Source organism: Crocuta crocuta, unplaced genomic scaffold (assembly GCF_008692635.1).
Source record: "Crocuta crocuta isolate KB4526 unplaced genomic scaffold, BGI_CrCroc_1.0 scaffold3, whole genome shotgun sequence".
NCBI classification, from domain to species: Eukaryota; Metazoa; Chordata; class Mammalia; order Carnivora; family Hyaenidae; genus Crocuta; species Crocuta crocuta.
The window spans coordinates 7,310,341-7,333,120 of record NW_027529934.1 but is presented as its reverse complement, the minus strand read 5'-3'; the positions used below and the strand labels follow the sequence as shown (position 1 = coordinate 7,333,120).

At 42.7% G+C, this 22,780-nt stretch overlaps 1 protein-coding gene across 3 annotated transcripts in view; it reads right to left on the bottom strand.

Moving 5' to 3' along the window:
* The window catches only part of CACNA1E (calcium voltage-gated channel subunit alpha1 E), a 308,909-nt gene that overhangs the window by 135,281 nt on the left and 150,848 nt on the right, over positions 1 to 22,780 (bottom strand). For all 3 annotated transcript variants that reach the window (XM_077763228.1, XM_077763229.1, XM_077763230.1), the window contains exon 7: positions 7,481 to 7,584. In XM_077763228.1, the coding sequence (XP_077619354.1) occupies positions 7,481 to 7,584 (104 nt within the window). The remainder of the gene's footprint in view (positions 1 to 7,480; positions 7,585 to 22,780) is intronic.

The window sequence follows — 22,780 nt, the reverse complement described above, 5'->3', positions numbered from 1 at the left end:
TAAAAGATGCAATTTCAAACCAGAGACAGTCAATCAGATTGGATACAGTTAGACATAGAAATTGTCCTGGAGGGCAGTGCTCTGTCCTAGTTCCAGCGCTGTTAAAATAGATCTTGAACCCACATAGAAGCCTTATTTGAATTTTTTTTTAATGTTTTATTTATTTCTAGGAGAGAGAGAGACAGCGTGAGCAGGGGAGGGTCAGAGAGAGAGGGAGTCACAGACCAAAACAGGCTCCAGGCTCTGAGCTGGCAGTCAGCACAGAGCCCGACGCGGGGCTCGAACCCACGAACCGCGAGATCATGACCTAAGCGGAAGTCGGACGCTTAACCGACTAAGCCACCCAGGCGCCCCTATAGAAGCCTTATTTGGAACACAGTTGATTTGTTAGCATAGCATCTACTTCCCTCCCTCTTCAAATAGTAAGAGCAGGGCTTGAATTTTCTAAATTAACCATGGACACACTTTGGAAACAAGTAAGGATACAGAACATCAAGTAAGATTACATAAATAAGAGATTATCTCTTCCGCATAAATGCATGAAGAATGAAGTCTGTGGTCAAGCCCCTTCCATAGGTAGTCACTGAGAGATAGTATCTGAGTTATAGGTACAGGCAATATGGATCAAATGACTTAGAGCAGTGCTTGGACTTAAAGGAGGTCAATAAATGCTCACTGAATGAGTAAATATCTAAGGAGTCCCATTACATCTTATGACTTTCCACTCAAGATGCAGAGTACTAAGAATGCCTTCATAGTGCTTCCTGCTTTTATTTCATAACCATTTCACAAGTCACCACAGACTCTCAGTACCACATAGTTGGTCATTTCCTCCTTAATCCATGGTCTCCCTCCATGTCAATGCTTCCCCCCCTGATAGCAGATGAATGGTCTAACATATTCCTTTCACCCCACACTTTTATGTATGTGCAGTATTTTTACTTGAAAATTTTACCTCTATTTTTCTCAAAGTGATGCACACTGACTTGTAAAGACAAATATTTTTAAAAGACTTATCATGAAGAGGTAGCCATCCACAGCCATGCCTCTCCCCAGCACTGAATCTCACTCCCCAGAAACCATCACTTATAACTTTTACCTATATTTTTTTCTAGTATCCCTTTCTAATTTTTTAATATTATACCCCCACAATTGATATTTCTTTATCTTTAAATTTTTTAAATGTTTATTTTTGAGAGAGAGACAGACAGACAGAGTGAGAGTGGGGGAAGGGCAGAGAGAGAGAGAGGGAGACACAGAATCTGAAAGGGGATCCAGGCTCTGATCTGTCAGAACAGATGTGGGTTCTGTCTGATGTGGGGCTCACACCCACAAACTGCAAGATCAAGATCTGAGCCAGAGTTGGTCATTCACTTGATTGAGCCACCCAGGCACTCCTATCTTTCTATTTCAGATGCTGCTTAAAGACTTTCTCATTATGGAACCTAAGATTTTAGTGTTTGACATTCCCTTCCCCTCCCCATATTTTTCTTCCCCCATCATCTCAAGGCAATTATAGCACCATAAGGGACCATTTTACAATCCATTAAGGTTCAGTCACACAGAAAACTAACTTACTATGCTTATATTCCTTTAGTGATAACCCTTTTGTATTTTGTGGAGTCGCTTAAATGGAGGTGTATGCATACAAATACATATATGAATATATAATGTTTATATATAATGCAAACATTTATATATATAATTATATATTCATATACATAATCTTCACAAAACCTCTAAGCTTTTCTGAATACAATGTACATCAGGGAATAACTTGCTTCATTCTTTCTTTACAGATATCATTCTTAAGCTCTTTGTCATCCTATCCAAGTCTGAACTTGCCGCTCTCTGGGTCTATCACTGTAGACTTCCCTTCATAATCATCCTGGAATCCCCTTTGCCTGATTTTTCTATTGAATCCCTTGTTTGCATGAATATTATGTCCTTTTCTTTCTTCAGTTAATTCCTTATTTCTAGAGACTCACATTCTCTAGTAACTTCTTCTGAAAGATGGTCTCAAAATACTGTCAGAGTATTCTCAGAAATTATTGCTATTTTTGCTAGGTAGGGAATTTTTTCTTGGAAATTTTTTCCTTCAGAAATATTTAGGAACTTTTCTGTTCATTTCTAACTTTCACCCTAATCCCTAAGTCTTTGTTGTTAAAATATATTGCCTTTCCAATAACCAGAAGCTTCTGGAATTATCTTTACTCAGATGCTCTGAAAATTTATGGATGATTTATCTTGGTGTGGTCTCTTTTCATTAGTGTGTCAAGTGTTCAGTGGGCATTTTCATTATTAATTAATTTGTTCCCTTTTATCTCCATACCCTCCTCCTTTCTTTCTGCTATACAAACTACCATACAATAGACAGGTTTCCTTCACTATCTGAAAGTTTACTTTATACCACTTCACTTTCATGAAAAACCCACATTAGTACATATTTTTGATAACTGAAAAAAATCCAAAGAGCATTTTTACTTTTACAAAATAGTAATTGTTTCTTTGTTTTATGCCATATTGGTGTATGAAAGGTTTCACAAGAATGCTCTACTTTCAAATAAACATCAAATAAAATTCTGATTAAAAATTCGAGAGAGGATTTGAATAGATATTTTCCAGAAACAATATACAGATGGCCAACAGTCACATACAAAGATGCTCAACATCACTAATCAAAGAAATGAAAGACAAAACCACAATTAGGTATCATCTCACACCATTCATAATGACTAGTAGCAAAAGGATCAGAAGTAAGTGTTAGCAAGGATGTGGAGAAAAGTGAACCCTTGTCTACTGTTGGTAGGAATGTAAGCTGGTGCAACCACTGTGGTAAATAGTATGGAGTGTCCTCAAAAGTTTAAGAATAGAAATACCATATGATCTGTTAATTCAACTACTAAGTATTTACCCAAAGAAAAATGAAAACACTAATTTGAAAAGATATAAGCACCCCTATGTTATTGCAACACCATTTACAGTAGCCAAGATATGGAAGCAACTCAAGTGTCCATCCATAGAGAAATGGATAAAGAACATGTGGTATACATATACAATGGAATAGTACTAAGTTATTTTTTTAACAGTAGCCAAGTTTCTGAGAGAGAAAGAGAGAGAGAGAAAGAGAGAGTGAGCAGGGGAGGGTCAGAGAGAGAGAGAGAGAGAGAGAGAGAGAGAGAATTGGAAACAGATTCCAACCTCTGAGCTAGCTGTCAGCACAGAGCCCGACGCCAGGCTTGAACCACAAACCGTGAAATCATGACCTGAGCCGAAGTCAGACGCTTAACTGACTGAGCCACCCAGGTGCCCGGAATAGTACTAAGTTATAAAAAAAGAATGGGGTCTTGTCACTTGTGACAACACGGATGGACCTAAAGTATATTATGCTAAGTGAAATAAGTCAGAGAAAGAAAAATGCCTCATGATTTCACTTACATGTGAAACAAAAAAAACAAAACAAATGAACAAAACAAACAAAAACCAGATTCTTAAATATAGACAGCTTGTGGATGCCAGAAAGGGGAAGTAGATAGGGGTGGGGAGGCGCAAAATAGATAAAAGGATTAAGAGTTACAAACTTCCAGTTATAAAACAAGTCATGAAGCCGAATAGTACAGCAAAGGGAATATAATCAATTATATTGTAATAATGTTGTACGGTGACTACATGTATCATGGTAAGTGCCAAGTAATGTACAGAATTATTAAATCAACAGACTGTACATCGGAAACTACTTTAAAATTGTATGTTAAAGGGGGCACCTGGGTGGCTCAGTCGGCTAAGTGTCCAACTTTGGCTCAGGTCATGATCTCATGGTTCGTCAGTTCAAGCCCTGCGTCGGGCTTTGTGCTGACAGCTCAGAGCCTGGAGCCTGCTTCACATTCTGTGTCTCCCTCTCTCTCTGCCCCTCCCCTGCTCACACTCTGTCTCTCTCTCCTTCAAAATTAAATAAACATTAAAAAAATTAAAGAATGTTCTACTTTCAAGAAAAACTTGTATTCAATGCATACTTTTTATTTGAATGCATTCTTACAATCTATGTATTGTGTGTGTGCATGTATTTTTACATGCATTGTATCATACTATCTCTTGTTTTGACTAAATCATATGCTTTTAAGATACTCTAAGTTGCTGAGTGCACATGGTATTTGGTGCCTCTAACTGCTGCATACTAGGTCATGGGAGGGATCCCACAGTTTACCCATCTACTTTCCCGACTGTGGATGTCCAGGTTCTCTCCAACGTCCCATCAACAAAAACTAATGTTGGAAAGAATAGCCTTATGCATGTTTCAACAGACTTCTCCTCTGGCAATGTGCGTTTGTTGATTCTGGAAACATTTTTTTGTATTTTTCTTTGTAAGTTTCTCCGTGCCCTCTTCCCTATTCTCTTTATGGAACTCTTAGAAGTTGAATGTTGGACCAACCCTCTGATTTTTAAAAGCTTTTTTATTCTACTTTCTAGGTGATTTCATTAATTTTGTATCCCAACTGTTTACTATTTCAGTATTTTCATTACATGTTTACATTTTTTACATTAATTCATGCTAGACTGATGAAATTTTACATTATTTATTTTGCATTAATTTCCAAGGGCTCTTAACTGCTAAATGTTCTTTTTTAATTTTTAATTTTGCAATTAAAATTATTTCTCTTAACTCTGCTAATATCAGCTATAAATTTTAAGAGTTATCTTTTGTACCCTCCATCATTCATAGTCCCTCAAGTCCTTTTCTTTTAGAGAGTGAGGGAATGCATGCCACGGAGAGGGACAGAGGGAGGGGAGAGAGAATCTTAAGCAGGCTCCATGCTCAGCACAGAGCTCAATACTGTACTCAATTCCACACCCTTGGGACCATGACTGGAGCTGAAATCAAGAGTCAGATGCTCAACAGACTGAGCCACCTGGTGTCTCTCAGGTTCCTTTTTTCTATATATTATTTTGTTTTTGTGTTTTGTTTTGGACTTTTTTTTTCCAATGCTGATGATCCCTACTCTGCCTTAGTATGTAAGAGCAAGTCTCAAAAAGCATTTTAGAAACTCTTGTGTGTATGGCTGAAGTGTGTAGAATGAGAAGTGTACTGGGTTGAATAACCCAGCCAAAAAAATGTATGTCCACATCCTAATTCGTGGATCCTAATTCCTGGATCCTTATTTGGGAAAAAAGTCCTTGCAGATGTAATTAAGTTAAGGGTCTTGAGATGCAGAAGTCTCCCTGGAATATATAAGTAGCTCTAAATCCAATGACACATGTCCTCATAAGAAAGAGGCCCAGGGAGATTTTAGACAAAAGAGAAGGAAGCAATGTGACCACAGAGGCAGAGACCAGGGTGACACAGCCACTAGCCAAGGAATACTTGGAGTCACCAGTGACTGGAAAAGGAAGGAAATAAATTCTCCCCGAGAGCCCTTAGAGGGGGTAAGACCCTGCCAGATTTTGGACCTCTAGCATCCAGAACTGTGAAAGAATTAATTTTATTCACAGCATGAAGCTACCTAGTTGTGTTAATTTGTTGCAGCAGCTACAGGAAACTATATGAGCCTCCCTGAGGGCAATGGGTGGGAACCGTTTCTCTGGCCATCCTCAGGATTCTTCTCTTAAGATGGACAGTTTCCCCACAGAGGAATTCTACTAGCCCTTANGAAGGAAATAAATTCTCCCCGAGAGCCCTTAGAGGGGGTAAGACCCTGCCAGATTTTGGACCTCTAGCATCCAGAACTGTGAAAGAATTAATTTTATTCACAGCATGAAGCTACCTAGTTGTGTTAATTTGTTGCAGCAGCTACAGAAAACTCTATGAGCCTCCCTGAGGGCACTGGGTGGGAACCGTTTCTCTGGCCATCCTCAGGTGTCAGCCTACATAAGATTCTTCTCTTAAGATGGACAGTTTCCCCACAGAGGAATCCTACTAGCCCTTGCCCTACCAGACTGCTCCACTTCTGAGAGTTAAGAGTAGACAGATGTGGGCTGGGAGCATGACATTCAGTTTGTGGACTTTCACTCCAACATATCAGCCCTACCCTCAGAAGCAACTGATGTTACCATTGCACATTTTTGATTCAGGCTACAGAGACAGTAAGTCTTCTGACTTTGGCTGGGGTGGGGGTTGGACAGGGCAGATACCTGTGAGAACTGTTTGGGGATAGAGATCTAGGGTGTTGGACAGATGTCATCTAAGTGTTCCTTATGAGGATTTTTGACCAATCCTCTTGTTAGTGCCATCCATATCTCATCTCTCAGACATATGTGGTGACTTGAATTCTTGGAGCCTTTCTAGGACTGTGGATGGTTCAGAAGGAAAATCATTTTGCCTTTTTATTAGCATTCTTCACCAAAGGCAGTTAAACCTCAGCTTTCCCACCACTAGATCAGTTAGCATTTACTCTCTGCCTTCAAAAATTTTGCTGACCTGTCTCATCTGTTCTCATTTCCTCTCCTGTTCTGTCACTGTGCCCTTACAATTTTTTTCCTGTGTTAGTAGAGTTATAAGACATGATGAATTTCACTCAACCTGCTGTGTTCAATAGAAGCACCACCTTGTAATTTCCATTTGAAGAACTTATGCTACTCAGAGAAGATATTAATTTCAGTTGTGCTTAGAAAAATGTAAGACCCTCTAAAAATCAACCCCTGTTGTAGCTCTATTTTATACTTTACATTTCCCAAATGCTCTAGGTAAATCAGGCTCATTACAGTCCTTTCCTAGTGCAAGATGAGTCCCATTTCTTCTATTTTTTCCTATGGTGTGGTGCTCTCCTTCACAGAATGTTCACTCACATATATTCTATTTTATCCTATTACATATTGTGTCTCCCAAGAAAAATCTCAATCCTTCATGAAGCCATTCCTGGTAACTTCAGACTATATAATAGATTTGTTCCTTCCCCCAAATTACCTGTATCTTATATTAGTCAGTAAAAGAACTCCACTCCCTGTCTAAATGTTTGTGTCCTGTCCACAAAACACCACTTTCTTAAGGACAGGGACCATGCCTTAGACTTTGTATGCTCTTTCCTATGCTTACCATGACCTTAGACATTGAGTACTTGCTGACTGATGGACACTAATCAAAGCTACACATATGGAATTTGATGTTAAATACATGATAGAATAAAACCTTTGAGGGTAAAGCCTCTACCTTAGTCAACCTTATATGCCTCACAACCAGCATGGTGTTGGTCAAAGAAGGTCTATGACTGCTGAGTGACTGAATAAAAGGATGTATATGAATAAATGAACTCACTAGATACCATGTTCAATGTTGTACCTGGTTTAAATATTTTTAACTCCTAAGAAAAATAAAGATGATTAAACAACATACACGACTGCATTTCCAGCATCTAGAATAGCACCTCACATGGGGGCTGCCCAGTTAGGTGTCTTCTAAAGGGAAGTTACATGAATGAATTGGCCAGTAGTCTGGAGCATTAGTTTACAGTTGCAATGAAGGAAGAAGAGAGAGGAGCAGCTGGCTTACCCGGAAAGCACTCCCAGAACTAGGTTGAGAACAAAGAAGGATCCAATGATGATGAGGGGGATGAAGTACAGCCAATTCCAGGTGGCTCCTAAGGCATCATTGGTCTGAAAGAAAGAACAATGGTTCCTTAATATTTTACGAAAACCATCTGCCAGAAGGCCTCTATTCCTGAAGCCTCAATACAGGGTGACAAACACAGGGCAATATAGTCAAATACCACCTGCTTCATTCCCAGTTTGGGGTTACTGTGGGTTAGCTCATATTCTCCCACGTATACAGTAAAGGACACTGCATCAGCCTCACACAACATTCTGAGTAGGAAGAGTCCAACCTCACTTAACAGCTGAGATAACTGAACCCAGGGAGGTCAAGTACTTGTCTAAGATCATACAAACAATGACTGTTTTTATAGTGTTTGGTGAAGGGTGTTCTAAGCTTTTGCAGTCTAAGTTGGACAAATTCTCAAAAAATCAGAGGCAAGCTGTGTCCATCAGTCTATTCCATGGACGCTGGCAAAGCCGTGACAGGATTGCTTGGGAAACAGTACTGTCATCCACATCCCGCTCAGCCCTTGACCCTGCACTCTTTCTTTCTTCCATCACAGTCCAATAGTACAGAGCTGGCCCAGGCTTGGGTCCAGCAAGTTTCTGGACAGAACAAGGAATAAATCTAGATTTAAAGAGCAATCCTTTCACTCTCTCTCTAATCCTAACACACAGTGAAGTAAAAACTGCACAGAAATCCATATTCTGGACTCATATACTACAAGTGAGATTCATGGCCTTTGAATACTTAGAGGTTGAGGGAGGATTACACCACATGGCTTAGCCAAAAGAAGCAACTCTTGGCAGGATGTCTTATTAGGACCTGGAAACCATTTGGGAGCATTCTGAAAAGTCTTCTCTAACACTTGAGCCTCTCAACTAAACTTCACCTTGACTCTTCCTCTCCATAATATCAACCCCAAATCTTTCTAAATAGTCTCCTTGAATTGCATTTTATATATACAGGGTTTTGAAATCCTCCTCCAACCCCACACCAGCCCCTCACACGCAAACTTTAATACTCATGTGAAACAGTTAAAAGGTATTTTATTCTCAATTCACTGGAGAAACAAGGCCAAAGTCAAATGCCATGCCTAATATTCACAGGCTACATTACTAAAATTAAGATCTGAACTCAGAATTTCTATGACAAAGTGCTTCTTGTCTGTGATTTACCGTTTTCCTCCTCTCACTACTAAGCTTTACAAACATATTTTTGATTCATTGCCCTCATGCATCTGGTAGACTCCTAGGACATTCTATCTTTTATCTCAAATTATCTAATTTTCTTCTGCCTCCATTCAAATATGTCAGTCCACAGACTATAGCTTCCCACTGATCATGGAAGCTATCGCTGCACAGTAGAATTTTCCATTAAAAATAGCTTTGAAGACAACCTCTTTCACCAAACTTGTATCTTTTGTCTTGCCCCCACATTGTTCAGAGACAGATGATTGCAAATGAAGCAGAATGTAAGTTAACAAACACCCTCTGAATTGTATGGGACAAAGGTGGAAATCTGTCAATTTCAGTCTAAGTTCTACCTCTTCAGTTCAACCAGGTCTGATCAGTTAAATGCAAGCAGGGAAGATGTGGACCACACCTCAAAGAAAATTGCTCCTGATTCTCAGAAAGAAGATGCAGGAGAACTAGATATTAAGGGCCACAAGGGATTTTAATGAACATAAAATTCACTATGTTCATTAATGTTTTTTCTGGGAGAGTTGAGATACGGTCCTTCCTGTGAGCTGAAGGATGGATGACATGATCCTTGTATAAATCACTCTATCTTATTCATGATTACAAACGCAACATGTTGTACAGACGGGTTAGCTTGGATGGCTCACCGGTGGGGCACCAGAACAACATGTCTGATTTACTACATGGCTTAGCTGGAGTCCCCTGCACCCAGCATTCTTCGGCAGCAAGGACTCAGCTCCTAACACCCAGATCGGGGTTCAACATTAGTTGGTACCGGCCATGGTGATGATGAAATTGTGACTATTAAGGTATCTTTGACCCCAGAAGGGACTGAGCTACAGTTTGAGGATGGCTAGAGCAATTTCAATTGGGTGATGATTTTCCAGAGATGTTGTAGAGTGAAAAGCATTTCCCAAAAAGTGTTCTCGTTGCTAGTGGTCTGCGAGATGTTAATGTGTTCTGTGGAAAATGAGCTTCTGTGACCAAAGAGGCTTAGGAAACATAACTGATTATATTTTCCCCTTAGTCAGTGGGAAGACACATGAAAGGAACATTATTAAGTTTAATATCATTTCATATACTTCCTTGATAATGAAACCCCTTTTCTGGAAGAACGTTTATTAACACTTGAGGAAATACAGCCTGTGAAATGCAGGGATAAAAGGACTCTTCTCATGAGCCCAAAGCCTAGAATGTACTTCCCAGTTCCTCCAGAAAAAACAATGACATGGACAGTGTCTCTTTAATCATGTGTAGTGGGAATGTTTTGGTTTGGGTTTAACCCACCATAAGGCAAGAATCTTATCTGTTTGTTTCTATACCTAGCACCTAATGAAGTGTTTGGCACACGGAATGTTTGGCTCAACTAATCAATAAACAACTACAATTTGAATAAATAAGAGAATATTCATGTTTATGAGAGACTCTTGAATGCTGAGAACAAACTGAGGACTGATGGGTGAGGGGGGGAAGGGGGGAGATGGGCATGGAGGAGGGCACTTGTGGGGATGAGCACTGGGTGTTATATGGAAACCAACTTGACAATAAACTATTTGTAAAAAAAAAACAAAAGAAAATGATTGAATAATAATAACAAATAAATAATAAAAAAGAGAATACTCATGTTTAAAATAAACCAAAAAGAAAAAAAGTTTCATTCTGATAGGCCCCTCTCAAGCTTTGTCTGAATTTCTTTTTAAGAAAAATTGTTCTCCATTATGGCATCGGGACCTGTCTGATGAGAAAAAGAGGAGGAAGGGGAAGAGAAAGACTTGGAGGACCAGGGCCAGTGGCACTAGGCCCCAAGGGGGTTGTTACAGATTACTGACAGCTTAAAAGGTTCTTCTGGAGAAAGCAGCTTGACAGCACCCCGAGATTATTCACAAACCTTTTAATAGACTTGCCGCACCCTCTCTACACCTTTCTCCTCTCCCTTGGGTTTCCTTCTGTCTCTTCCCCTCCCATCTTTCCCCACCAGGAGGCCTCACCCTCCCGTCACGTGTCTTTCAGTGGATCAATGACAAATCCAGCAGGACAAGGGGACATAGCTCATCAGGCAGCGGGCAAAGGACTTCACATTTCCCTCCTCCAAAACGACACCAGTTCTTTCTGATGCTAATTAGAACTTCAATCTCCTTCTGATTCATCATTATAAAAACCTCAAAACTGTCCAGTGTAGGAGAGACAACTACTAAAGTGTCTTTTGAGGTTGAAAAAGAAGAAGGTAATCGACCACTCTCAAGTGAGATGTCCCGAAACCACGTGCAGCGGGAGTCAGAAACACCAAGGAGAAAGCTGCCGGTGTCACCTCACAGCTCGAAGTGTGTTTTTCCTCAGGTGTCTGTGTGTCTGTGTCCCAGTAGGAGGGGGAAGAGAGGAAGGCTGCCTAAGTGAGAAGTTCTCTCTCTCATCCTTTCTCCAGACCCCTCTGCTTCTGGGACTCTGACAAGCTGCTTGCATGTGGGATCACCACACGCTACGTTCCCTGGTGACTCTTCCTTTAGGAACAGAGGACAGCCATGCTAAATGTTGTGAGCAAGATGCTGGCACAGGAGACCCACTGCCTTCTGAACATGTTCCAGTGGATTCTGGCCCAAGAGTCTCCCAGCGGAACATTCCCTGCCTGGACCGCGACTGTGGAGCAGCTAAGCAGAAACCGTGGAGCAGCTAAGCAGAAACCAGGCTCCTCCCTGCAAAGAAGGCTGCACAAGGAGTGCCAGCCTCACATTCCCCACCATTCACAGAACACCTACTCTTTGTCAGCCATTACAGAACAGTGTTCTTCTTCGGGGCAATGTCCTCTTGGTTAAGGCGCTGATTCTCCTCCCACTCAACCCAGCCAAGCCCCCAGACTGCAGGCTGGCTGCTGTCTTTCTCACCTGCTGCTTCCCCGAGTGACACACACATGTACATGTGCGCATGATGGGGGTAATGACAGACAGAGAAAGCAGTCGGGGGCGGCAGCCCACCTGCACAGGGAGTGCTCAGCGGGTACCAGTCCTGACACCGTGAAATGTGTTCCTTTGGGAACCTGCCTGATGGGGGTGGTGAGTGCACCCACTCCCTGCGTAAACAGGCACACATGGCAATTATCACATTAATCTCTGGAGGACTGGGGGAAATGGTAGAAGGTGGGGTGGGAGGAGCAGGGTTGAAGAGAAAGCTGAGGATGGAGATAGCAAGATGAAGGGAGGAGGTCCCATGGTTCTCCTGGACTGAGGCTGTCTCTGCAGAGCCAAGTCCCCACCCTTGAACTCAGGTCTCTATCAGGGTTCCACGGGGCTCTGGAAAACATACTGAAGGGCCTCTTCTATGTACATGCTTTTCCTAGAGCAAGTCTCACCAAGGAGACGGAGTGAGCTGGGACTGGGGAAAGGGGGGATATGAATTCTAGGGTGATTTCAGGAAAAGAGACAGTCTCTGGGACACACCTGCTTCCTGGGTTGGAGACAGCATCTGTTGGCAAGCCTGGACTGGCATACAGCAGGGGTTCTCAGCCAGGGCACTGCTGGCATTTTGGGCTGGATAATTCTTTGTTTTAGGGTAATTCTGTCCCATGTGGTACATTTGCAGGATCTCTGGCTTCTACCCACTAGATGCCAGTAGCACTACCCTACCTGTGACAACCAAAGGTGGTTCTTGAATTGTCAAATGTCCTGAGGAATAAAAACAGTTTCCCACTGAGAACAACAGGCTGAGGGGTTTTGTCCCAAGGAGAGATCTTTGGAATCACCAACTGATCTTAGGTCAAGACATGGCTGGAGCAGCCACTATAGGTACCAAAAAGGCCAGACTGTTTATCTCAGCAAAAGCATCTGTCCAAGGCCTCTGCTGACCACCCCAGGGAGAGAAAGTTCAGGAAGGGCAAGCGTGGGGATAAAAGGGACAGAAACCACAGGCCAGCTCCACCGGGTACCACCTTCCTCGAAGAGCAGCGCACCCAGCATCCCCCAGTGGATGGCCTTCCCTGGCCTCTGCTTAATTCCACCACCAGGTGTGGCAGCTCCTCTTCCACCCCCAAGGGACTTGGGGTTCATGTTTTGGAGCTGGAATGCCATATTTTGTTCAATAAACTTGTGGACCATGTACTTTGTGACAGTCCCCTAGGTGTTGGGGATAAATGATGAGCAAAACATCAGGTCCTGGCTGTTGTGAAACACAGCCTAACAAGGGACCTGCATTAAATAGATGAGAACACATGACCTTCAGCTGTTTGGTATAAAGCAGCCACACTGGGCAGGGATGCAAAGGGGGCATCTGATCTGGTCCAGGTGGTCAGGAAAGGATTCAGTGAAGCTTTCAATGAGGCTTTCAGAGAAAAGAATCACATGATAGTCTAACACACAACCCCTCACTGAGACAGCAGAGGCCAGAAAGGCAGAGGAAGAGTTTATTATGGTAGGGAAACAAAGAGGAGGAAAAGGTGAAGATTAAGAAGTGCCAAGAAGGAGGGGGCACATATAAGAAAAAGGAGGGTAGGGACGCCCTCTTAGAATTAAGTCCTACACCCTGTAATAGCAGCCCCCTTGCTCCTGTGTAGATATTATACTGAAACATCTATGCATCGTAAGAGCATCCATAACCCCTTGATGGATTTTTTCAAAGTGTACATAATTGCCTGACCAGCATCCAGATAACCCCAGTTATCTGTCATGACCTGTCCTAGACACCATCTCCCTTTCCTCAAATATAACATTAGCCTGACTTCTATTATCATCAGTTATGTCAGTCTAATTGGCAAGTCATATCTAGGCATTTCCTTGTATATGCTGAGCCATCCATAGTCCCTCTTTGCTCAGGACTTTAGCTTGCTCAGGAATTTACATTCGGAATAGCCCTCTCCCACCCTGCCTCCTACACTGCTCCCTGCCTCGCTCTCACCAGCCTGGATGCCCTAACTTCTGTGCTGCTCTCATCAGGCACCCTTCACCTGCAGGCACACCCCTCCTCCAGCAGCCATAATGCTGGCTCACACCTGGACCCTTCTCAGAAGTCTGTCCCTGGTGGACAGAACGGCCTCACCTGGGAGTTTATACCTGCCCTTGGAGTAGGGTTGACCTATATCCAATGACTAGCTGATGTAAGGGTATCAATGCCCCAGCCCCTCTTCTGCCGGATGGGACCAGCTCTCGGCTGCAATTCATACTCTGGGCCTGCCTGTGGGATCAGGTTGAGGTTAAAACTTCCGAAACCACATCTATCTACTATTTTCCCCTCACCTATCCTAGTGCCCTCATATCCTTACTGCTTTCTCTGGAAAGCAGTCACTCAATAAATCATTGTCCCAAGAATCTGTCCCAGCACCTGTTTACAGGGAATCTGACTTAATACATTATATCCCTTTCTTATCAGATTTTTTTTAATGTTTATTTTTTATATTTGAGACAGAGGGAGACAAAGCGCAAGCAGAGGAGGGGAAGAGAGAGAGGGAGACACAGAGTCTGAGGCAGGCTCCAGGCCCTGAGCTGTCAGCACAGAGCCCTACACGGGGCTCGAACCCATGAACCGCGGGATCATGACCTGAGCCGAAGTCGGACGCTTAACCGACTGAGCCACCCAGGCGCCCCTTAACAGATTTTTTTTTTAACCTTTATTCATTTTTGAGACAGAAAGAGCATGAGCGGGGAGCGGCGCACACACACACACACACACAGAATCTGATAGCAGGCTCCAGGCTTGAATCCACAGACTACAAGATCATGACTTGAGCCAAAGTCAGATGCTTAAACTTTTGAGCCACCCAGGCACCCCTCTCATCAAGGTTTTGACCAACTTTACAAAGAGGTAACACCCCACCTCTGAGTCAACATTTGGATGGTGTTTCTAAGGGAAAAGCATTTATACTCCTCTGACCATGCTCACATTTTAGGAAAAGGACACAACATGCCTACTCTACAACCACTGGACAATTAAAGGCATATGGTTTATCCAACCTGGTTCCCTACATACCAGGAATTCCAACCAGGCGTTGGAAGATTATGAGAACATGCTATCCAACCCATCATTTGGCGGGAGAGGAAACTGAGGCCCAAACTGATGTAAGGGTATCAATGGCCCAGCCATTGATACAAAGTGACCTGGAGTCACAATGTAGAGAACCACAGTTGGTCAACTGCTTTAGAACTCCTCACTCTCCATATCTCATTTAGTCCCAGGTCTCTTAAATGCAATCCTATCCATACTATTCCACCTTCTGGGAGAGAACAAAAAAATACATAGGAAAGGCAAAACTAGGACCCGGCAGTCAGAAAATAAGAGCTGTCTTCCAGTCACCAGGCAAGAAATAAGGGTAGAGAAGCAGGTGGAAAGAGTGAGGACCGAGAGCTCCAAGTAAAACACAACCACCTGCTGCCACCCAGCAAGGAGGCCGAACCTGTCAGTCCTGAAGGCAAAGCATTTTATTATGTCTCAGATTCCTGAGCATATTTAATCAACATTGTAAGTCTCCTCATACAAACAAGCTCCAAAGGCAGCATCTGGCTGAGCCAGGGGCCTGTAACAAGTAATCAAGACTCAGCACACATTCTGGTTGTTCCAAGCCCCTGGACTTGATGGCCAGCAGCCACTTTGTTTCGCTTGCCTGGATTGTCAGTGACTGTCACTAGGACGCAGCAGTGCCTTAGTCCAATGCAAAAGCACCTCGAGGCATAACTTCCCATCGGATATTTCACCATGTGTTCCTCTCCTCTTGCCAGTCGGAAAACAGCAGAACCAGTTTGGCAAAGAAAGTCAGGAAAAAAACCAGCACTCCCTCACACATCCACAGGCAGCAGTATGATGCCAATGAGACCAGGGTCAGGAGCCACATACCAGGGAGCTCTTCTCAGCATCACGGGCAAGCAGTGCCCCATCCTGGGTACCGGTGGTGATCACCACTGGCACTGGGGAGACAAGCACTGATGTGTCAGTGACAAAGCATCCATGCAACTGGGAGGAGGACTCAAGTAAACACCATCAAACTTAGAGCATAAGTGGTGCCGCATCAGACCAGTAAGACGGCCGTCACATGTGTGTCCATACAAGCAAGGGTCTTAAAACCTACATGGCCCAGGGCCTTGAAATCCTTAAAATCTCATTGGATAAATCCTAATAATTCTAATATCATGGTTATGTGACATTTATCCTGTCACCTCCCTTTTTGTGCTCTAGGCCAGAAGCCCAACATGGAGGAAGATCTTCTTGTATCGATGAAGCTGGGCTTGGGTTACATGGCTCAATATTCTCTTCTCTCTAGCTTTGTGTATATTTGCAAATTTCTATAATAAAATGTTTCCAATTTTCCTAAAATAAAATCGAACTTAAATAGTTCAGGGTCATACAAATTTTAACAGTAAGTTCTATTTTAATCAAAATAGTGAAAAATGTTAACAGTGATGATAACGGGGGTGGGAGTAGAAATGAGATAAAAATAAAATTTTTTATACTTTTTTCTATACTTTGAAACTTAACAGCAGTAACGTTTTGTCTTTTTAAATAATGAGAGAAAACAAATACTATTAGGAAAAAAAGAGGAAGAGGGAGAGAGAAAATGTGAGGAAAAGAGGGAGTGGGGCGAGGGGGGAGGTGCTCCCTGCAACCGCAGCCCCAGATACTAGGCAGGCAGACATTTTTGGAGTCATTGAAAAGCCAAGACAGAGGCAGTTGACCCTAAGCTAAGCCATCCATTCTGGGATGCTGCTTGGCTCCTGGAAAAGGTGAGTGTGTTGTTCTGAGAGCACCATATGCTGGCTGGCTAAAGTAGGTGACAGAAAGGAAATTAAAGAGAATGCATCCTATGATGATTAGCTAAAACCCATCACCCTTTCACGTTCTACAGGGCTTGCTGATGGGAGACTTGAGGTACTTTTTCAAGAAAGTCAGGAAGCAGAAAGTGCTCAGAGAATGAGAGAAGAGTCTCAGAAGACTATTCCTTTGCGGCTCAAGCACAAAGGGTACATGAGGCTCGATAGAACCTCTACACTGGCGGGGCTTTGTGGAGGGTCCACTGTATTCCAGAAAGACTGTGCTGATGACACCAGGGCAACAAGTCTTCCACCAGTTCCTAGCTGGTTCTCTTCTCTGTCCTATGGTCCTCAGGGATCAATCCTTCTAGTTCCCACCATTTATTGTATTTCCATTGGTTCCCTGTCCCCTCCAGCTAACTAATCACTGCCTTCCACTCAGTTTAAGTACTCAAATCTGTATCATCTTAGACATGACACAGATAGCACACACCCCTTATTTCACAGGTAAAGAACTGAAGATCAAAAGCTGGGTGAATGCTGAAAGATACTCCCCTACTTGGCCAAAGAACTGTGGGGGNGGGGGGGGGGGGGGCACCTGGGTGGTTCAGTCGGTTAAGGATCCTACTATTGATTTCAACTCAGGTCATGATCTCATGGTTTTGTGATATCGAGCCCTTAGGATTCTCTCTCCCTCTCCATCAGCCACTCTCTCACTCATGTTCTCTCTCTCTCTCTCTCTCACACACACACACACACACACACACACACACAGACAAAATATATTAAAAAAAAAAAAGAACTGGGATGCAGGACTTCTGTCCTTCAGCCCACTCTGCACAGCACTTCTATACCATTTCGTTCAGTATTCAAACTATGTATCCATGGCCCTATTCATTCTGGCTAATTTTTATGTAATTTAACCTAGCCTCATGATCTCATTTGGAAGCTACACCAAGTTGAAGCCTTTTTTGATGCGGTCTCCCACTTTTTATGAACATTAAGAACATGGAGCTCAAACCTGTGAGTACTCTCATCTGATTTAGTGAAGAAAGGAGTGAGAACAGAAGTGTCATGGAAGGCTTCGTGGGGCTGTACCTTCACCTGGACTCAAAGGAGGAGGAGGATTTAGACAGGCAATCATGGAGTAAGAGAATCTAAGGAGAAAGAAAGAGGTGGGACTGATGAGACCACAAAGAGTTGCTGTTGGCAATTGTTAGGACAGCAGGACGAGGAAGAGCAGGTCATGGAGGACTCTGAATGGTAGCATAAATGCTTAATTAGATCTGCTCACTCCCTACGAGCTCCATCTTCTTCCTCTCCTATCCCCTCCCTCTGCCACACCATGAGTTTCCTCATACTGGAAAACACTGCTCAGCCTTTATAAGGCTTTCCTTAAGCACACCACTCCACTTCACTCTTGAGCTCCCCCAGCACTTAGGCACACCCCATACTAGGATATTCATTGAACACTTTTGAGTGTGTACTCGCGAAAGATGAATACGAATGGAAAACAGTTCTCAAGGGCTGTGGTATCTGTAGGAAGGCTAAGTCATGAGTATAATATCTACAATAGAAAAGAGAACATTAAGTGCTGCACTTGAGTTTTTATTTGCACTTATTTACAGACCGTCTTTATATACACATATATATTCTATCTTTTTCATATATTGGTCTTACCTTCCTATTAGGGTTAACTGTTTCTCAAAAACAGAATTGCAACTTTTATTTCTCTGTTCACTCTGCTAATGCCTCGAATATTAATCTTCAAACAAGAGATTCTCAATAATGTTGTTGACTAATAGGAGATTATAACACCCCTAGCATTCTTCTGCTTCACAGGCCTGTGAGAGTTTCATTCTCTGGAAATAAATACATCACCTGTAAAATGGCATCTCTGTTGACATACAGCAAGTACACTTAGCTAACAAATATTTAGCACAGCACATAAGAGCAGACACTCAAGGAAAAAAAGCTTCAAATAAGCATTTTGCTTGGCTTTCATTCTTCCCTCCACAATGGCTTCTGAGCAGGTGAATTAATTTATCCTTGAACATCCCTATCTTAATGAATGATCATGTGTCAAACACTACGCAAGGCTGGTAAGCCCAGTTGGCTCCCTGAAGAGGCTACAGGCCAGGTTCGTGGCCACAGGAACCACTGTTACTCCCTAGTAACAACACTGTGGAAGCAAGAAACCATGGCTTTTAAGAAACCGTGGATTCTCCATCTTCAGAATCCAAGACCTATCTCTGAAAACATGCTCAGTAAATTTGCATTTGTATGAATGATGGTAATGAAATACCCAGTCCAATGTGCCTATTTATCACCCAAAGTGCTGTCCTGAGAGTTCATGGTGAGGTTCTCCACTCTGGTCCTGCTGGATGAGAGTTTCTCAAAGAACACCGGGTTACAGGTGTACCCAAGGTATTGCTCTACTCAACTGTCAGTGATCCCAGGTTGGTCACCTCCACTTGTAAGCAGCCTTATCCATTTACCCCAGTGTTATACAAATATTATTTTCTATGTGTGCCATGATGTGAAAAAAAATGGGAATAACTGTGCAAGACTACCATCTGTTAGGGACACTGAGGAGGGAATTCCTCACTTGAGTAGGTGCCTACATCAGACAACAGATGTGAGATCCCTTCCCACTCAGACCATATTCCTCACTTTGCTTCTCCTCTCTCTCATGGACTCTCATTCCTAGGTTCCAAGTCTACCACTCTCCCGAACCCTTCTCTTTTCTCATCTCTTGATTTTCTACTGCCTTCTTCACTCTGCTGCTGGAAATTCTTCTTGTTCTTCCTCATTCCCCTAAGATACACAAAGTTCATTGCAATTGAGCATTTCCATTGTTTTGGGGGTATAACAAGGTTGAAACAATACAGATAACGGAACAGGGATGTTCATTGTTTCCCCAATCTAAGAGTCACTGGAAAGAGTCATGTTTTCCTTTTTACCATTCTCTGCACAACTTTCTTTGCTGCTCAGTAAGGTGGAATGTACCATGATTAATGATGATAGGTGACTAATACAAGAATGTATATAAGCTACTAAATGACAGCTCCAACATGGGCCCAGTCAAACCTATTTCTAGAAGTATAAAGAGGACCTGATTAAAACATCTTTACCTAAATATTTTCCTGAGACTTATAGCCTAAGACTCCAGTGTAGCTTAGGAAGAAAAATAACCATGACTTCTGCTTGTTAAGTATCTACTCTATGCTGGACACTGAACCAGGTACATAATATGCATTAACTCTAATCTTCACAACTGTGTACAAGAGAGGTGCAATTTTAAGTTTACATTTTAAAAACAAACAACAGCAACAAAATCCAAGCTCAGAAAGGCTTGGGACCTGCCCAAGGTCCCACAGCCAGTATACTGTAGAACCAATATCCAAACCCTTGTTTGGCCTCTTCTCAAGACATTACTCTGTGTTGCTTCTTGTATTATGGGTGGGAGATTAAAAATACCAATGTTATTCATATAAACCACATCTTCTTGATCCATTCGTCAGCTGATGGACACTTAGGCTCTTTCCATGTTTTGACTATTGTTGAGAGTGCTGCTATGAATGAAATCTGGCCATGTGTAGCAATGGATGGAACTTGAGGGTATTATGCTGAGTGAAATAAGTCAGACAGAGAAGGACAAATATCATATGTTTGCACGTATAGGAGGATTAGGAGGAACTTAACGGAGGACCATGGGTGAGAAGAAAGGGAAAAATAGTAGGGGAGAGGGAGGGAGGCAAACCATGAGAGACTCTTGAATGCCGAGAACAAACTGAGGGCAGATGGGGTGGGGGGGAGGGGAAGAGGAGTGATGGGCATGGAGGAGGGCACTTGTGGGGATGAGCACTGGGTGTTATATGGAAACCAACTTGACAGTAAACTATTAAAAATTTTTTTTAAATACCAATGTTGTTTTAATTTGGGACATACTTGAGAACAGAGTTATGAATGCAAGCATTTACAACAGCAATGTCAGCAGAGTAAATACTTTCCGACTAACCACATATGGTAATCCCATGCGATGTTGAATTGTTTCAACTCCTTTGATATGTACACCTTAACTCGGGATTATTTTGAGCCCTGGACATTGGATGAGGTAGGAAGACTGTCAGAGCTAGTTCCTTGGCTAGTAGGCCAAAAGCCACTCTGTTGCCAAGGTAACCCTGTAAAGTGGGACAAGTGATTCCCAGTCACAGTCAGCTTCAGTCTTCAGAGCAGGGGAAAGGTATTCTTTGTAACCAACATATCTCACTCCGTCTCTCCTGTGCTTAAAACCCTCGAATGGTACCCTTGCCAAATCCCCTCCCAAGACTGATTCCAGCCTCAACTCTCCAGTTTCCTTTGCAGATGGTGCCTCACTCTAGACCAAGTCACATGATCACACCTGCTTATTGCAATGCCCTCATATTTCATGTTCTTTCATACCTCTGTGCTTTTGCTCATTGTGCAGTTGTCTGCACTGCTTGGAAAACCTCCACTTTTTCCACCTGGAAAGCCTCTACACATACCCTGGTCAAATGTTACCTATGCCGGGAAACCTTCCCAAAGTCATTCACCCTCATTACTCCCTGCACTTAATGCAGTCATACCACTTAACTTTGTACTATAAATTAGTACTTGCTTACGTGTATGTCATCTTCCTCTGTAAGACTTGATACCCCTTAAGAACAAGTAATAGGTTTTATTTGTTCCCGAGTCTGCCCCAGAACCCAAATTAGCTCTCAGTAGGTGCTCGGCAAGTGCTTGTTGAATGAATAAATAAATAACTTAATAAGCTGAATGCATGACTCTGATTAAATCCAAGGGAAGCAGAAGGGAGAAAAGAAAGACAATGTGAGGAGGAAGAAAATTTCTCAAAGAGTTAATTAGATGCCTCGAAGTCTATTTCATTACTAAGAGGGCAGAGGTAGTAGATGATTTGAGGGGGTTGGTCAGGGATTATCACTTAATAAGCCCTTCCCAGGTATATCTTCCAGGAAGGACTTCATCTTCTAATCCTCTCTGGAAGAAGAAAGGCTGTATCACTCTTCTTTCTGATGAGCTCAGGAAAGGATTAAAACAAAACTGCTACGATTCTGCCTTCCCATCCAGCTACAGTTTCAGCTGGAAAGTTAGGTCTGAGGGAGACAGAAAATTCAGACGTAACACTCAGCATCAATGTGGACTGCAGTCCCTGGAGGGTCCTAAAGATTAAGTGAATACTCCCTTGTTTTGGAGTATAAAACAGCATAAAAACAGAATGGAAAATCACATCCCTTGGGGTTGGGGAGGGTATCTAAGAGGGGAGAGGACTGTGCTTCAGGCGAAGCAATAGAAAACCTAGCCTCTTTGGAGGGCATTGCTAGGAAATACCCAGTTAAGGCTGACAGCACCAGCCATAGGGCATTTGGGCATGAAGGTGATGGGGGAGAAAGCATCTCTCAGGGAAGGTGAACCTGGCTCTCTCAACGGCAAAGCTAAGTTTGAAATTCTATATCCCAGCCTGAGGATTCTTCCCTCTTAAGATCTGTTGGGTAGAGATGTTCTCTCAGCTAAGAATACTTTTAAGAATCAATCCTGACAATTACCCCTGGGGGGAAAAAAGCACAGTCAAAATCCTTGCCATCCTTCCTTCAAGGTTTTTGTTTGTTTGTTTGTTTTACATTTATTTATTTTTGAGAGAGAGAGAGAGAGACATCACAAGTGGGGGAGGGGTAGAGAGAGAGGGAGACATAGAATCTGAAGCAGGCTCCAGGCACTGAGCTGTCAGCACAGAGCCCAACATGGGGCTTGAACTCACAAATGGCGAGATAATGACCTAAGCTGAAGTCTGACGCTTAACCTACTGTGTCACCCAGGTGCCCCTCTTAAAGGCCTTTCTTATGCCCCATCTGGATAAAGTGACCCCCTGGTTGCCTGTAGGGGTAGGGCACCGGGGGCTTTTCAGGCTTGTTCTGAGAGCCTCCAATCCCCACGTTCAGACCTGGACCCAAACAGTTCTCTTGGCTAAATCTTGGTGATTTATTTAGGCTGGAGGGTACAAACTACTTTAAGCAAACTGTTTGATATTCAGCATGAGGTTACAAAATATTGAGAGTAAGAGGCAACATTTTATTGGAGCAATTACTATGTTCATTTTGCCCATATTGGCACCTATAATCTTCTCATGATCTTTTGAAGCAGATCTTAGTTCTATAGCATTTTTCTCTGATGAGAAAACTGAGGCACAGAGTGGTTGCGTGACCTGTCTGAAGTTGCACAGCGAGTAAGTGACCAGGTTACAGCTAGAAATCTGACCCCAGCAGTTTTAATCAAGATATTCTGTAGTTGGTACA